The sequence below is a fragment of the Rutidosis leptorrhynchoides genome, chromosome 8 (assembly GCF_046630445.1).
Source record: "Rutidosis leptorrhynchoides isolate AG116_Rl617_1_P2 chromosome 8, CSIRO_AGI_Rlap_v1, whole genome shotgun sequence".
In the NCBI taxonomy this organism is placed as follows: domain Eukaryota; kingdom Viridiplantae; phylum Streptophyta; class Magnoliopsida; order Asterales; family Asteraceae; genus Rutidosis; species Rutidosis leptorrhynchoides.
Window position 1 is genome coordinate 283121663 of NC_092340.1, and position 15233 is coordinate 283136895.

At 34.0% G+C, this 15233-nt stretch overlaps 1 protein-coding gene across 1 annotated transcript; it reads left to right on the forward strand.

The window, feature by feature from the left end:
• Nucleotides 1-11341: 11341 nt before the first annotated feature.
• On the forward strand, nucleotides 11342-14853 carry LOC139862512 (uncharacterized protein At4g15970-like). The gene is made up of 4 exons (XM_071851126.1): nucleotides 11342-11632; nucleotides 12143-12511; nucleotides 13264-13748; nucleotides 14415-14853. Exons 1-4 carry the CDS (start codon nucleotides 11441-11443, stop codon nucleotides 14476-14478), a joined length of 1110 nt encoding a protein of 369 aa, XP_071707227.1. The 5' UTR covers nucleotides 11342-11440; the 3' UTR covers nucleotides 14479-14853.
• Nucleotides 14854-15233: the final 380 nt, after the last annotated feature.

Genomic DNA, 15233 nt, shown 5'->3' on the forward strand with positions numbered 1-15233 from the left:
GTCCTTATTTAAGTATGCGACAGCGGAAGCTCTTAATAATCACCTGAGAATAAACATGCTTAAAACGTCAACAAAAATGTTGGTGAGTTATAGGTTTAACCTATATATATCAAATCATAATAATAGACCACAAGATTTCATATTTCAATACACATCCCATACATAGAGATAAAAATCATTCATATGGTGAACACCTGGTAACCGACATTAACAAGATGCATATATAAGAATATCCCCATCATTCCGGGACACCCTTCGGATATGATATAAATTTCGAAGTACTAAAGTATCTGGTACTTTGGATGGGGTTTGTTAGGCCCAATATATCTATCTTTAGGATTCGCGTCAATTAGGGTGTCTGTTCCCTAATTCTTAGATTACCAGACTTAATAAAAAGGGGCATATTCGATTTCGATAATTCAACCATAGAATGTAGTTTCACGTACTTGTGTCTATTTTGTAAATCATTTATAAAACCTGCATGTATTCTCATCCCAAAAATATTAGATTTTAAAAGTGGGACTATAACTCACTTTCACAGATTTTTACTTCGTCGGGAAGTAAGACTTGGCCACTGGTGGATTCACGAACCTATAACAATATATACATATATATCAAAGTATGTTCAAAATATATTTACAACACTTTTAATATATTTTGATGTTTTAAGTTTATTAAGTCAGCTGTCCTCGTTAGTAACCTACAACTAGTTGTCCACAGTTAGATGTACAGAAATAAATCGATAAATATTATCTTGAATCAATCCACGACCCAGTGTATACGTATCTCAGTATTGATCACAACTCAAACTATATATATTTTGGAATCAACCTCAACCCTGTATAGCTAACTCCAACATTCACATATAGAGTGTCTATGGTTGTTCCGAAATATATATAGATGTGTCGACATGATAGGTCGAAACATTGTATACGTGTCTATGGTATCTCAAGATTACATAATATACAATACAAGTTGATTAAGTTATGGTTGGAATAGATTTGTTACCAATTTTCACGTAGCTAAAATGAGAAAAATTATCCAATCTTGTTTTACCCATAACTTCTTCATTTTAAATCCGTTTTGAGTGAATCAAATTTCTATGGTTTCATATTGAACTCTATTTTATGAATCTAAATAGAAAAAGTATAGGTTTATAGTCGAAAAAATAAGTTACAAGTCATTTTTGTAAAGGTAGTCATTTCAGTCGAAAGAACGACGTCTAGATGACCATTTTAGAAAACATACTTCCACTTTGAGTTTAACCATAATTTTTGGATATAGTTTCATGTTCATAATAAAAATCATTTTCTCAGAATAAAAACTTTTAAATCAAAGTTTATCATAGTTTTTAATTAACTAACCCAAAACAGCCCGCGGTGTTACTACGACGGCGTAAATCCGGTTTTACGGTGTTTTTCGTGTTTCCAGGTTTTAAATCATTAAGTTAGCATATCATATAGATATAGAACATGTGTTTAGTTGATTTTAAAAGTCAAGTTAGAAGGATTAACTTTTGTTTGCGAACAAGTTTAGAATTAACTAAACTATGTTCTAGTGATTACAAGTTTAAACCTTCGAATAAGATAGCTTTATATGTATGAATCGAATGATGTTATGAACATCATTACTACCTTAAGTTCCTTGGATAAACCTACTGGAAAATAGAAAAATGGATTTAGCTTCAACGGATCCTTGGATGGCTCGAAGTTCTTGAAGCAGAATCATGACACGAAAACAAGTTCAAGTAAGATCATCACTTGAAATAAGATTGTTATAGTTATAGAAATTGAACCAAAGTTTGAATATGATTATTACCTTGTATTAGAATGATAACCTGCTGTAAGAAACAAAGATTTCTTGAGGTTGGATGATCACCTTACAAGATTGGAAGTGAGCTAGCAAAGTTGAAAGTATTCTTGATTTTATGAAACTAGAACTTTTAGAATTTATGAAGAACACTTAGAACTTGAAGATAGAACTTGAGAGAGATCAATTAGATGAAGAAAATTGAAGAATGAAAGTGTTTGTAGGTATTTTTGGTCGTTGGTGTATGGATTTGATATAAAGGATATGTAATTTTGTTTTCATGTAAATAAGTCATGAATGATTACTCATATTTTTGTAATTTTATGAGATATTTCATGCTAGTTGCCAAATGATGGTTCCCACATGTGTTAGGTGACTCACATGAGCTGCTAAGAGCTGATCATTGGAGTGTATATACCAATAGTACATACATCTAAAAGCTGTGTATTGTACGAGTACGAATACGGGTGCATACGAGTAGAATTGTTGATGAAACTGAACGAGGATGTAATTGTAAGCATTTTTGTTAAGTAGAAGTATTTTGATAAGTGTATTGAAGTCTTTCAAAAGTGTATAAATACATATTAAAACACTACATGTATATACATTTTAACTGAGTCGTTAAGTCATCGTTAGTCGTTACATGTAAGTGTTGTTTTGAAACCTTTAGGTTAACGATCTTGTTAAATGTTGTTAACCCAATGTTTATAATATCAAATGAGATTTTAAATTATTATATTATCATGATATTATCATGTATGAATATCTCTTAATATGATATATATACATTAAATGTCTTTACAACGATAATCGTTACATATATGTCTCGTTTAAAAATCATTAAGTTAGTAGTCTTGTTTTTACATATGTAGTTCATTGTTAATATACTTAATGATATGTTTACTTATCATAGTATCATGTTAACTATATATATATCCATATATATGTCATCATATAGTTTTTACAAGTTTTAACGTTCGTGAATCACCGGTCAACTTGGGTGGTCAATTGTCTATATGAAACATATTTCAATTAATCAAGTCTTAACAAGTTTGATTGCTTAACATGTTGGAAACATTTAATCATGTAAATATCAATATCAATTAATATATATAAACATGGAAAAGTTCGGGTCACTACAGTTATCATCTTGGCGGTGAGAATATGGGGCTGAATCCTTAGTGGGGGGGTTTTTACTGCCGCCCGAGGAAGCTTCGGTGGTGTTTGTATAGTGAAATGTCAGAGTGCACCGTGCTAAGACTCAATAGGTATTCGGAGTTCCTAACAAGGAAGAGTGACGGGTTTTGATATCGACTCGAGATCGTGCATTACGATTGTGAGTTATATTTCAGGAATGTTATGCGTGAAGATTGTGATGATGGGATCGATGGGAGTGTAAGACTTCCTATATAAGGTGGTCGTATAGTACCAATGTGCGGTACGAGACCAAATGTGAATCTTGAGATCTCGGGGTGAGAGAATGAAGCTGTCGTTGCGGGTGCTCTCTTAGTGAAAAATCTGGGTTGTCAAGAAACGCGGATAGGATTAATGGATGGGAACGAGTTCGATATCGTAGAGAATGCTGTATTTTTCCCTGTCGGGAAAAGTGATCTTAGAAATTGTCAGTGGATCATTCCACTTTATGGACGATTGTGAGGTGGAGAGTGTCGGTTCTGAATTTCTCCCGTAGAGCCCCGCGGATGTTGTTTGTTTGCGAGAGTGTGTACCCTAGTAATGTGACCCGTAGGTTGCATTAAAATATCGAGACCATCCTTAACAGACGGTCTAGGTAGGAAGGTTCACCCGGCATTGGTAAATATTCTGTGAGTCGTGTGGCGAATTACGAAAATTTCGTGATGATAATTCGCCATTGACGGGACTCTAGTATACGATTAGTCTCCTGCTACTACTAGGAAGCCGTCTTGTGTGATTGTGTGGTTGGGTTTAGAGGAGGAACCCTGCGTCGAGTGTTGATGTTTTGCTCCGCACATGGTGTATTATTGTTGTCCTGGATTAATCCAGTGACGGATGGTCGTGTGCGGATCGATTGATTGGGTGATATGGTTATGGATGTAGCTTATCGCGTGTTGTTGCGAGAGAACTTGAAGAGATATGTGGTGTTTTTCATATTTTCCTAAATGGAAATTCTGGACGTGGAGTGTATGTGATATCGCTGTCGCGGTAGTGCACGCTAGTGATTATTAGCGTGTGGTTAGATCTTCGGATTTGTAGAAGATGTTATGGATGTCGGGCTTGGTTGTGTTTCGTAAGATCATGAGGCGTGACGACGATGTTTGTCGGTAAATTATTCTACTCTTAGGACGATTGTGAAGTGTATGGTACGAGTTTGGATACTCGGCGTAGGAGCAACGGTTACGGTTGTTTCGACTCGTGGGTTGATTACCCAATATTGTTGTATTATGATGCATTAGTGCACGAAGCGAGAATGCGGATGCAATTACTACTTGTGTGACTCTGCATTGGAAGTGAAGATGTTCGAGGAAGAAGTGCTTAACTTCTAGTATAGGTGCGGATCACGAGGACGTGATCCAATTTAAGTGGGAGAGAGTTGTAACACCCGTTTTTCAGTTACGTGTTATTTCGAATGACGTTCGAAATACGAGGCATGTAAGTGTATATTTGGATCCCAAATAAAGTTGGAGTTGATGTTCTAAAACCTTACCATTGGATAGTAAATCTCATTACGTTTCCAACGATATTGATTCATCAAAAATGGAGCTACGGTTTGAAAGTTACGACCAAAACAGTTCAGTTTCAGACTCAGTTCAGTGGGACTCCGTCCAGATTATGGGACGCCGTCCACCAGTGAAAGGTTGGACGCCGTCCAGCCATTTTGGACGCCGTCCAGAAGGCCTGACGGGCCAGCAGCTCTATTTTACTCAAATTAAAAGGGGTATTTGGGTCTTTTCACTTGGGTTCGGTTTGCGATCATCAAAACTGATCTAGAACTCCATTTGGAGCTCATTCTAACCCACACAAAATACTCTCATCTTACTTTAGAGTGAGAGGGTTAATTTAGAGTGAGAAAGCTTGGTTTGGTGAAGAAGATGAGCGTTTCGGGTCAAAGCTAGAGAGTTAAAGTTGTTCCTTTCATTCACGGCTACATTTTGGTAGTATTGGTAAGTCTCAACTCCGAATTTAATTGTGTTTATTTGATATTCAAGTTAGGGTTTGAGTTTGTTTAAGTTGTGAAACCCGTTTAGATGACAAAGTGGGTTTATTGTGACTAGCTATTTTGATATTTTGCGGGTTTTGGGTTGGTTAATGATTTAAGCATGTTTAAGGTTTGTAAGTGGGGTATAATCACTAGTATTAGTGATTTTAGGAGGGTTGGAATCTTGTAAGACCCATTTGGGGGTAAAATGGGTGAATTTGGGTTATGTTGAGATAAGGAAAACCCTAATAGCTATGATCTAGGGTTTGGCCATGTGAATTGAAGTTGTAAGTGTTAAATTGTGTTGGTTAGTCACTAATACACTTGTTAATGATGGAAGAATTGTAAGTGGGTCATGTTTGGCTAAAATGGTATGTATAAGTGTTGAAATGGGTCAAATGAGTTAAGGTTGACCTAATTGGGTAAAATGGGTATGAAATACCCTAAGTTTGTGTTAATTGGTGTTAGTAGACTTACATCACTAGTTTTAGTAATTAAAGATGAGTCTTGGCCATTTATGGGCGGTTTTGGGTGTAAGTGAGTTATTTAATGCTTTTGGGTCATTAAATGCTCGAGAGTGAGTATTGTGGTTAATTCCACAAGTTGTGTATTGAATGTGTACTTATGTATTAGGTACCTTGCTCGAAGCATACGGAAGTGCTAAATCACCACCGACGTGATAAGGTGAGTGGAATAATTATATGCGTAGATATATAATGTGTTTATTTGTGTAGTGTGAGATGTGAAGTGTCGATGTGCTAAGACACCACGTCCACATGGCGAGTGAAGTGTCGATGTGTTAAGACGCCACTCGGGAGGGAAGTATCGATGTGTTAAGATGCCACTCCAAGTAAGGTGAAGAGTGAAGTGTCGAAGTGTTAAGGCACCACTCGGGGTGAAGTGCAGAAGTGTTAAGGTGCCACCCGGGGTGAAGCATCGAAGTGTTAAGATGCCACCCGTGGGGTTAGTGTGCGAAGTGTTAAGTGCACTAATGGTTGTTGTGAACACCGACGGTCTTTAAACACCGTTCCTTGTACGATTGGTTAACCATGGTTATTGTGTTGTAGTGTAGCATATTATATTGTTCGAGTTATATATATGCTATTGTTGTGCTAGCTTGTGGTATTGGAGGTTAATAGCTTTGTACTTGTGATGATAAGCTAATTGTGTTGCTAGCATGTATGCGGTATGTGAGTAAGTGTTTGCAAGTAGGTATATTATATATTGTGACGATCGCTCCAAATCTATATGGACGAACACGTCATTCATTGATTTCATTGCGAGGTATTTGACCTCTATATGATACGTTTTGTAAACATTGCATTCTTTTGAAAAGGCACACCATAAATGAATATTTAAATCAAAGGTTTTCGACATCTGACGATTTCTACATATAGACAATCACCATAAATAATAGTTTACAACATTACTTCCATTGACAATGCAGTCAAAATAAGATACATGGTGATGATTTGGTGAATGCAACGTTTCCTTGGAAAAATATGTCATGTAAGACTCCATGCACATAGCTTGTCTAACATCTAAGCAAACAGCGGAAGACTTCTAGGAAACCTGAGAATAAACATGCTAACAAGTGTCAACACAAAGGTTGGTGAGTTCATAGTTTTAATGTTTCGTATAATCTGTATATAAAGGTGGATCACAAGATTTCAGTTGTTTCATCCAGAAACGTTTATCAAAATATTCTACGAAATTGAGCACCCTGGTAACTAAACTTAATGTATATATAATTTGTACCCTTTGTATAATCATCTTAATAATACACGCAAACCAACGTGTACGCTTCTCAAATAGCATACGTCCGTTAAAAGGCTAGTGCTCTAGCTCGGACGGGGATATCAAGCCCTATGGATCCATATACTACTACTCGCGCCCACCAGTTCTTATAACCGGCAGTTACTAGTTACCAAAGCTAAGGGATTTTCGGTTCAAACTCAGTATAGAATTTAGTATGTACTTGTGTCCATTGTGTTTAAAATAAAGTGCATGTATTCTCAGCCCAAAAATATAGATTGCAAAAGCAATTAAAAAGGGAGCAAATGAAACTCACCTTAGCAGCATATAAAGTCGTTCACCAAAATGTGATCGAAACACGGATTACCAAATAACCGTAGATCTCAACCTAGAGAACATATGTTGGTCAATAAATGTCTATCAAGCTAGGTCAGGTCATAGTGTATCACAATCCTAATGCTCGATATCGACATACAAAAGTTATCCAATGTTGTTTCAAAAAGTCAATTTTGACAATAGTTTAACAAAACGAGACGTGCCTTATATAAGATATCATTTACTCGGCTGGTAATATTTAAAAATCCATTTTATCAATCTTGTAAACAGGTTGTTTAAATCTTAATTGCAGATTCAAAAGCAATTTCAATTAACGTCAATCATAATTCAGTTGATCATATCTCGTAATCCGTTCATCGAAACTATTCGATATCTAAATGAAAAGTCATTGATTTTTTGCCAGCTTTCCAAAAACATGCATATCATATACTTTTTACCAGTAATATATGTATTTAATTCGTGATTCATCATAAACTGTTTAACGATAAAATTTAGCATACAAGCATGTATAAATATATATACTCGAGCACTAGACATGGATACACAATTAATATATAAAAGATAAAATATGAGTGCTTACGTATCAATATTGAGATTCAATATTGTAGGAAAGTACGTAGACACGACGGAGATGATAAACACTATGTTTGATTCATAAATATACCCCCGAACATTACCCATAACCTCCTTGGCAATAACCCATAATTTCCTTAGCTCTATCCCGCTCGAAAACCATTTTGAAAGTGACACGCTCATAACCTCGTCGTAATATTTTATGTATAATATTACGAAAAATATTAAGATTAATAATAATAATAATCTTAATAATAATAATATAATAATAATAATAATAATAATAATAATAATAATAATAATAATAATAATAATAATAATAATAATAATAATAATAATAATACAGAGATAAATATAAAAGAAAATGAAGAACTGAAACAAAATCGGGCGAATTTATAGATTTGAGCCACCATTACCCACCATGCGATCGCATGGTTTCATGGGCATACGGCCATGCGATCGCATGGCCAACTGTCACCAGCCTGGTTCGTTTGTTTTTATCTTTGTCGACATAATATTATATTTATATATAATATATATATAATTTATATAATTAATTATATATTATATTAAATTTACGTGCATAGTTGACTTGTAATTTTCGTTCCAATAAGTCGTACGTCGTCACTCGACTTATGTCCCGGTTCCGGTTTTTCGAACGTCCTTTCCTATACTGAGAAAACTTGTACTTTACGTTTCGTGAATCGTACCTTTGTCAAAATATAGTCTTAAATCATCCATAAACTATACCACTCGAGGTATAACTTATACATTTGAGTGTTTTGGTCATTTACTTTTATAAATCATCGTCTCGCTATTTGTTAATATATATATAATATATACATTTACATTTCGAAATAGTGTTTTACTGTAGCAAAGTTACTGTAGCAAAGTTACTGTAGCAAAGCCAATTTTTACTGTAGCAATTCACTGTAGCAAATAGTAATTTTCGAAAACACTGTAGCAATTTGAAAATACTGTAGCAAACTAGTGTTTTACTGGTTCATCTTAAATGCTTTAGTTAACTTATCTAAATATCAATCGAATCAATAAACGAATGTTACTATCGTTTACTAAATAACTTGAAATTATATATATGTATATATCTTTTTAATATACATAAATCAGTTTTTAAATACACATTGGAAGTTATTTATAAATAAATATTAATAATAAATATTTCAACTTATCATATATATTCAAATAGATATTTAAACCAATAAGTTTAATGTACGGTATCAAACAATTAATACATTGTTACCTTTTCAAGTTATAGTATATATGTATCTATTTACATATAATTGTTCGCGAATCGTCGAAAACAACCGAAAGGTATTTGAATATATGAAAGTAGTTCAAAAATTTTTAGATTCAGTTTTACAGACTTTGCTTATCGCGTCAGAAATGTTAATCATACAAAGATTAAGTTTAAATTTGATCAGAAATTTCCGGGTCATCACATATATGTATGTGTATAATTATTGCATTCACTAAGCCTAGGCTTACCCCTCTCGTTGTTTACCTTTTTACAGGTATCGTGGTCTGAAGCTAGCTAGTTTGTTAAGCTAGATGCATAGGAGCGCTTGGGCTCGATGGGGTAGCCTTTGGATATATGGACGCGGATTGGGGATTTGATAGTCCCCAGGATTATGCTATTGATATTGGGTTGGGTTATAGAGTCCTAATCCGTCTAAAGAGTTAAATGGGTCGAAATCGCTACATTATTTGTAAAACGGGTCATTGTGGGCCCGGTGTCGTAAAACTTGTTTTCATTGTGGCAAACTCTTAGTTTTACTTAATATGAGGTGGTTGTATATAGGTTTTCGATTAAAAAGTGTCGGGAAGCGGGTTTTTCGCTCACGTAAGTTGGAACCCGAAACAGTCCATGGTAGTGCATTTGGACGCCGTCCAGATCTTCTGGACGCCGTCCTGGTCTTCTTTGCTGGACGCCGTCCAGATGTGTTGAAACAAATTTTTTTTTTTTTTTTTTTGGTACGTTTTTGGAATAACAAAGTCGGGATGTTACATAGATCTATTGGGCCTAACGAACCCCATCCAGGTTATGGATGCTTTAGTACTTCGATTTTATATACAGATGAGTGTACCTGTATATTTGGGGATATTCTAGATGCATTTCTTAATGTCAGGTACCAGGTGTTCACCATATGAATGATTTTTAATTCGCAGGTTATGCGTACTATTTTGTACTCGGGTTACGTGTACAATAATATATCCGAAATCTTGTGGTCTATTAAAATGATAGAAAAGAATGCTTATGATAAACTAATGAACTCACCAACCTTTTGGTTGACACTTGAAAGCATGTTTATTCTCAGGTTTGAAAGAAATCTTCCGTTGTGCATTTGCTCATTTAGAGATATTATTTGGAGTCATTCATGGCATATTTCGAAAGACGTTGCATTCAAGTCATTGAGTTCAATAAAGATTATTATTAAATAAATGACAGATTAAGTCATTTATAGTTTGGATATTATGAAATTGTATGCATGTTTGTCAACTTACGAGGAAATGAAAGTTTGTCTTTTCAAAACGAATGCAATGATTGTAAAATGTATCATATAGAGGTCAAATACCTCGCAATGTAATCATATGTTATTGTATTCGTCCTTATGAATTAGGATGGGTCGCTTCAAATAGGTCGATGTAAATATGTATTTATATTTCTGTTTCAGTTACCGTGGGCTCAGGTTGAATTAATCCCGGCCTGATGGGAAGGTATATATCTATATGTATGATGTATATTCTTTTTAATAATAAAATCCTTGACTTTTCAAAAAAACAAAAAATAGTCTATATTTCACAGAATTACAGTAGCATAAGAGAATTATTATTTACGATTGTACCTATGGTAATGGATCAGATATGGATGAAGTGATCCTATATTCATATCTGTATCTGTATCCATTTAATTTTTAAAATCAATATCCATATCCATATCCATATTCATTTAAATATAATTCATTCATCCATATTTACATTCGTCGGATTAAGCGGGTTAATGGATATCTGTTGAATGTTTAGTTTTGTAAAAATATTCCTATTATGAAATGAAATCATCAAAGTTTTTTAAACATAGATATGTAAGATATATGGGTTTAATAATATTCACATAACTGTATCTTCACAATCTATATTTTGATAACACTTTAATATTTTATAATGCACATATATAAGGATATGAGAATGTATATGCTTATATTTAAGTACATATGTATATATATTTATATGTATACATGTATTTCGGGTGTTAAATGAATATATCTAATTATCCATGAATGATAAATTGTTATCATACTCGATCCACTAATTTTTTACATCATCCATATCTATATCCATATCTCTATCATCTTATCATCCATATCTATTTAGATGAACCGGATCGGATGAATATCCGATAACCTTACGCATCGTATTGCGTATTAATTTAAAAGGTGAAAAAAAAAAAAATAATATGGGACGTCGTTTTGAGAAATAGTACGCAAATGTTTTCATACAAAAATTGTGTCTCAACTATTCACTAGCAACCGACATATTCACCCATCTCTCATCACATGCGTTGTTGCATCAACCAGCTTGTACGTTACACATTACAATTTGTACACTGATCTCTTATTAAACACAACACTATTTTTTTGGTAATTAACCGTTTCCCCTTCCAACACCTTCCGTACATTCATATCGATCGATATAAACAATTAATCGGTACCATCTAATCGTCGATGAAACTGAAAATCCACCGGAACCATCACCAACGACGTTCTCCGGTGAATAATGGTGCGTCGATTCTTTCATGAACATAATAAATCCCTCGCCGTACTCCACCGTACTCGCACCGCCACACTGTTGTTAATATCGTTTGTATCTTGTTATCTCATTTTAAATAGCGCTTTGGATTCGTGCCAGATCCGACTCTCTGATTACTTCATCTCCTCAACCGATGTGTTTTCGTTCGAATCGTTATCGGTTTGTATTTGTTCTAATTCGTCGTTTTATATTAATTTTGATTTTATGTATGTTGATATTATTACAGTTTTAGGATTTTTATAGTGTGTAGTTATTATGATAAATACATAAGATTGCAGTAAGTAGTGAATTGTTGTAGATTTTGGTTAGGTTAGTGTCGCTTTGTTATAGAAGTAAGTTTATATCACGAAATAATCAATTTGAATAATGTTAAATTAGATTATATTTGAAATTTGATTTTGTGATGTTTCCTTGAATTTGAATGCACCTAGTGGCTTGATGGAGGAATATGTGCATACAGTAAAACACTAAAACCTGTATTCGATGATTCAGAGTAAAATTTAATTGTTCACCTTTTTATGGCTATTATGCTATTCTGCAATTAAGTTTATGGAATATGCAGATTAGATATAATGTTGCAATTATAATTATAAATTGGCAGTTATTTGTGAAGTAGCATACAGCACACTATTCTAAACATCTTATGTATTCAATGTATTGCTATTGTAGGACAGTGCTGATACTAGTCTCGAAACAGTCTTAAAGGAGGCTTCTATGCATGATAATACAGTTATTTTAACCACTTTGAATGAGGCTTGGGCAGATCCAAATAATTCAATATTGGATCTGTTTTTGGCAAGCTTTAGGCTTGGCTACCGAACTAGTAAACTTTTGAATCATTTAGTGATCATTGCTCTAGATCAGCAGGCGTTTGCGAGATGTAAGCGTGTACACACCCATTGCTTTGCTCTCATTGCTGAAGGGATTGATTTCTCTCAGGAGGCGTTTTTTATGACCCCTGATTACTTGAAGATGATGTGGCGACGAATTGATTTCTTACGGTCTGTGCTTGAAATGGGATACAACTTTTTATTTACGGTGATCCTCTCTCTCAATGTTCATGTGTGAATGATTTATATCAATGAAGCATAACTTACAGATAATGAATACGATGTGAGCTCATGGGATGATAATAGGTTGCATAAAAAGAAGTAAAATTATGGATGACAATGCACTTAGGGCATACATGTCTTTATATATGACCATATAAGTAAACAAATATGATTTTTAATTTTTATACTATTCAGGCTCCCCGGGGAAGATGTACGTGTTCGAACCGTTTCCGACCATATAAGTAGGATGTTGTGGAGGGCTTTCATTTTAATAAATGGTATATAAAATATAATTGTCACAAAAAAACCGTGGCTTACTAGTTCAAACTTAAAACTAATTAATCAATGGCTTAAAGTATGATTCAATTTTCTATAACATTAAAACAACTACCAAATTAGGGAAGGATTCTATCTCCTATGTGAGAAGCATTATTCATAAAACTCTTATCACAATTCGCTACACATACACTTCTGTAATATTAAGCTAGATGACCCCTGTAGATGAAAACTACTCAAATAGACCCATTTAAGGTAAATGGGTCGAAATACCCACATTTGATATACCAGTGCCTTGTTATTGTTTTTTTTTTTTTTAATCTAATCGGTTAGATACTTTATAATATCTTCTCTCTTTTCAGTTATGTCTTTTGATTTTAATGTTTTATATTAATATGAATTATTTACTATATGTTTCAAATAATATTTGATAGATTTGTTTTGTTTTTTTTTTCCTTACAGGATGCTGATGTCATGTGGTTCAGGGATCCATTCCCACATTTCTATCCAGAAGCAGATTTTCAGATTGCATGTGATCATTACTCTGGAAACTCAACTGATGTCGGGTCTAATATACCAAACGGAGGGTTTAGTTTCGTAAGGTCAAATGCCCGGTCAATCGAGTTCTACAAGTACTGGTACTCTTCGAGAGCATTCTATCCAGACTTGCATGACCAAGATGTCCTCAATAATATTAAATTTGATCCTATAATTACAAACATTAACTTGAAATTGAGGTTTTTAGATACAACATATTTTGGTGGATTTTGTGAACCCAGTAAAGACATGGACAAAGTTTGCACAATGCATGCGAATTGCTGTGTTGGTTTGGAGAATAAAGTTCATGACCTTAAAATCATGCTTCAAGATTGGAGAAACTTTATGGCTCTTCCTCTCAGTATCAAGTCTTCATTGCGACCAACTTGGACTCATCCAAAAAATTGCAGGTATTGTCTTCTTTAAACTAAAATCTATACTAAAATTAAGGGTGTGTTTATTCACCTCTTAATTCAACGGTTCATCACTGAATACTGAATCATTCAGCATTCAGCGCGTTTGTTTTTGACATCTGAATGACATATGATACTGATTCCGCAATCACTTTTGAATTATTCAGAGTTGAAACACTCTTTTAACCACCTTAATTTTTTGTAATATCCAACTTAAATAATATACTGAACACTTATCAAACAAGTATAGTGAATTAATTTATTCATTTGAAACGTTAATAAGATAATTTTACCTCATTCAGAATGATTATCAAACAACTTGTCATTCACGACCAAATTCATCCAGATCTTTGAATAATTTAGATTATGAATCATTCAGCGCTTAATCATTCAGTTTTATCAAACTCGTCCTAATTTTTTGATTTTGCCAAAAGACCCTATGATGTTATATAACTTCACATGAGGTGGTTTTATAATAGATTCATACAAAGGGTATAACAAGGGATTTGGCCGAAGCCAAATGATACATGGGTTGTCAATTTCTAACAAAAAAAAATACTCCCATAATCCCGTGCTTTTAGTATATATAAACCTAAATAAAACAGAGGTAAGTTCGTTGGTTCATATCTCTAACGTGACTCATTTTCGACTTTGGTATTACAGTCGTGCTTTGCGTAACCACCTTGGTTTGTCTGAAGATGAAACGAAGGCTGAAACTAGCAGTTAAGATTGTCTTTTAAGCTAGTTCTTCGATGTAAAGAAATATCTTCCAACCAACGGGCTTTTCACCCGAAACTTCGGTGTAGTGATTCTTTTTTAGACAAAAAATGATAGTACGACGTAGTGGCTAGTTTCCTTGGATGGGTAGTAGTGCAAACGAGATGGATATGTGTAAAAACTAACAGATGAATGATCGATATATATATACATAGAGATAGAGATGCATAAGGCTGTAGGTCCAGTAACCTAGTTTAATTGTTGTATAGCTTTCCTTTTTTTAGGGTGCGTTTATTTAAGGAAAGTTTTCCCAATTTTTATTCACTTCTTTCTATCGAATTTGAAGTGTTTTAATTATTTATAAAGATAATGAACATTTAGAAATGTGGCCAGATTTTAATTGAGAAAGCATTATTAGTATATATCTATATCTATATATATTTTAAGTGAAGAAGCAAGAAAAGTAGCTTCCTGCCAGAGTACACATTCTCAGCGGTGTTTATCCTTGGTTCAAATCTCCTAGCAAGGGGTGTTGATTTTTTCTCTGTTCCTCTTGCATTAATTTGATTATTACTTTCTTTTTTTCCGAAAATTATAAGATTAAATTGAAAAGATCCAGAAGATCAAATTAGTTTGTTACCATACAGACCTTTACCTTTATAGGTTCCCTTGAATGTGTAGACCCTACGATCTACTGTAAGACCACTCCCAACGCTATGTCGTTGAGAGCGTCTTATTTCAGCAAAGAAATGACACCGTAGGCAA

What these genes read in the sequence shown, in the direction of transcription:
- LOC139862512 (XM_071851126.1), top strand. Translation starts at nt 11,441, where the DNA reads ATGGTGCGTCGATTCTTTCATGAACATAATAAATCCCTCGCCGTACTC. An exon ending in TTTCGTTCGAATCGTTATCG is followed by an intron (nt 11,633 to 12,142) that starts GTTTGTATTTGT and finishes TTGCTATTGTAG; the next exon opens with GACAGTGCTGATACTAGTCT. An exon ending in GATACAACTTTTTATTTACG is followed by an intron (nt 12,512 to 13,263) that starts GTGATCCTCTCT and finishes TTTTCCTTACAG; the next exon opens with GATGCTGATGTCATGTGGTT.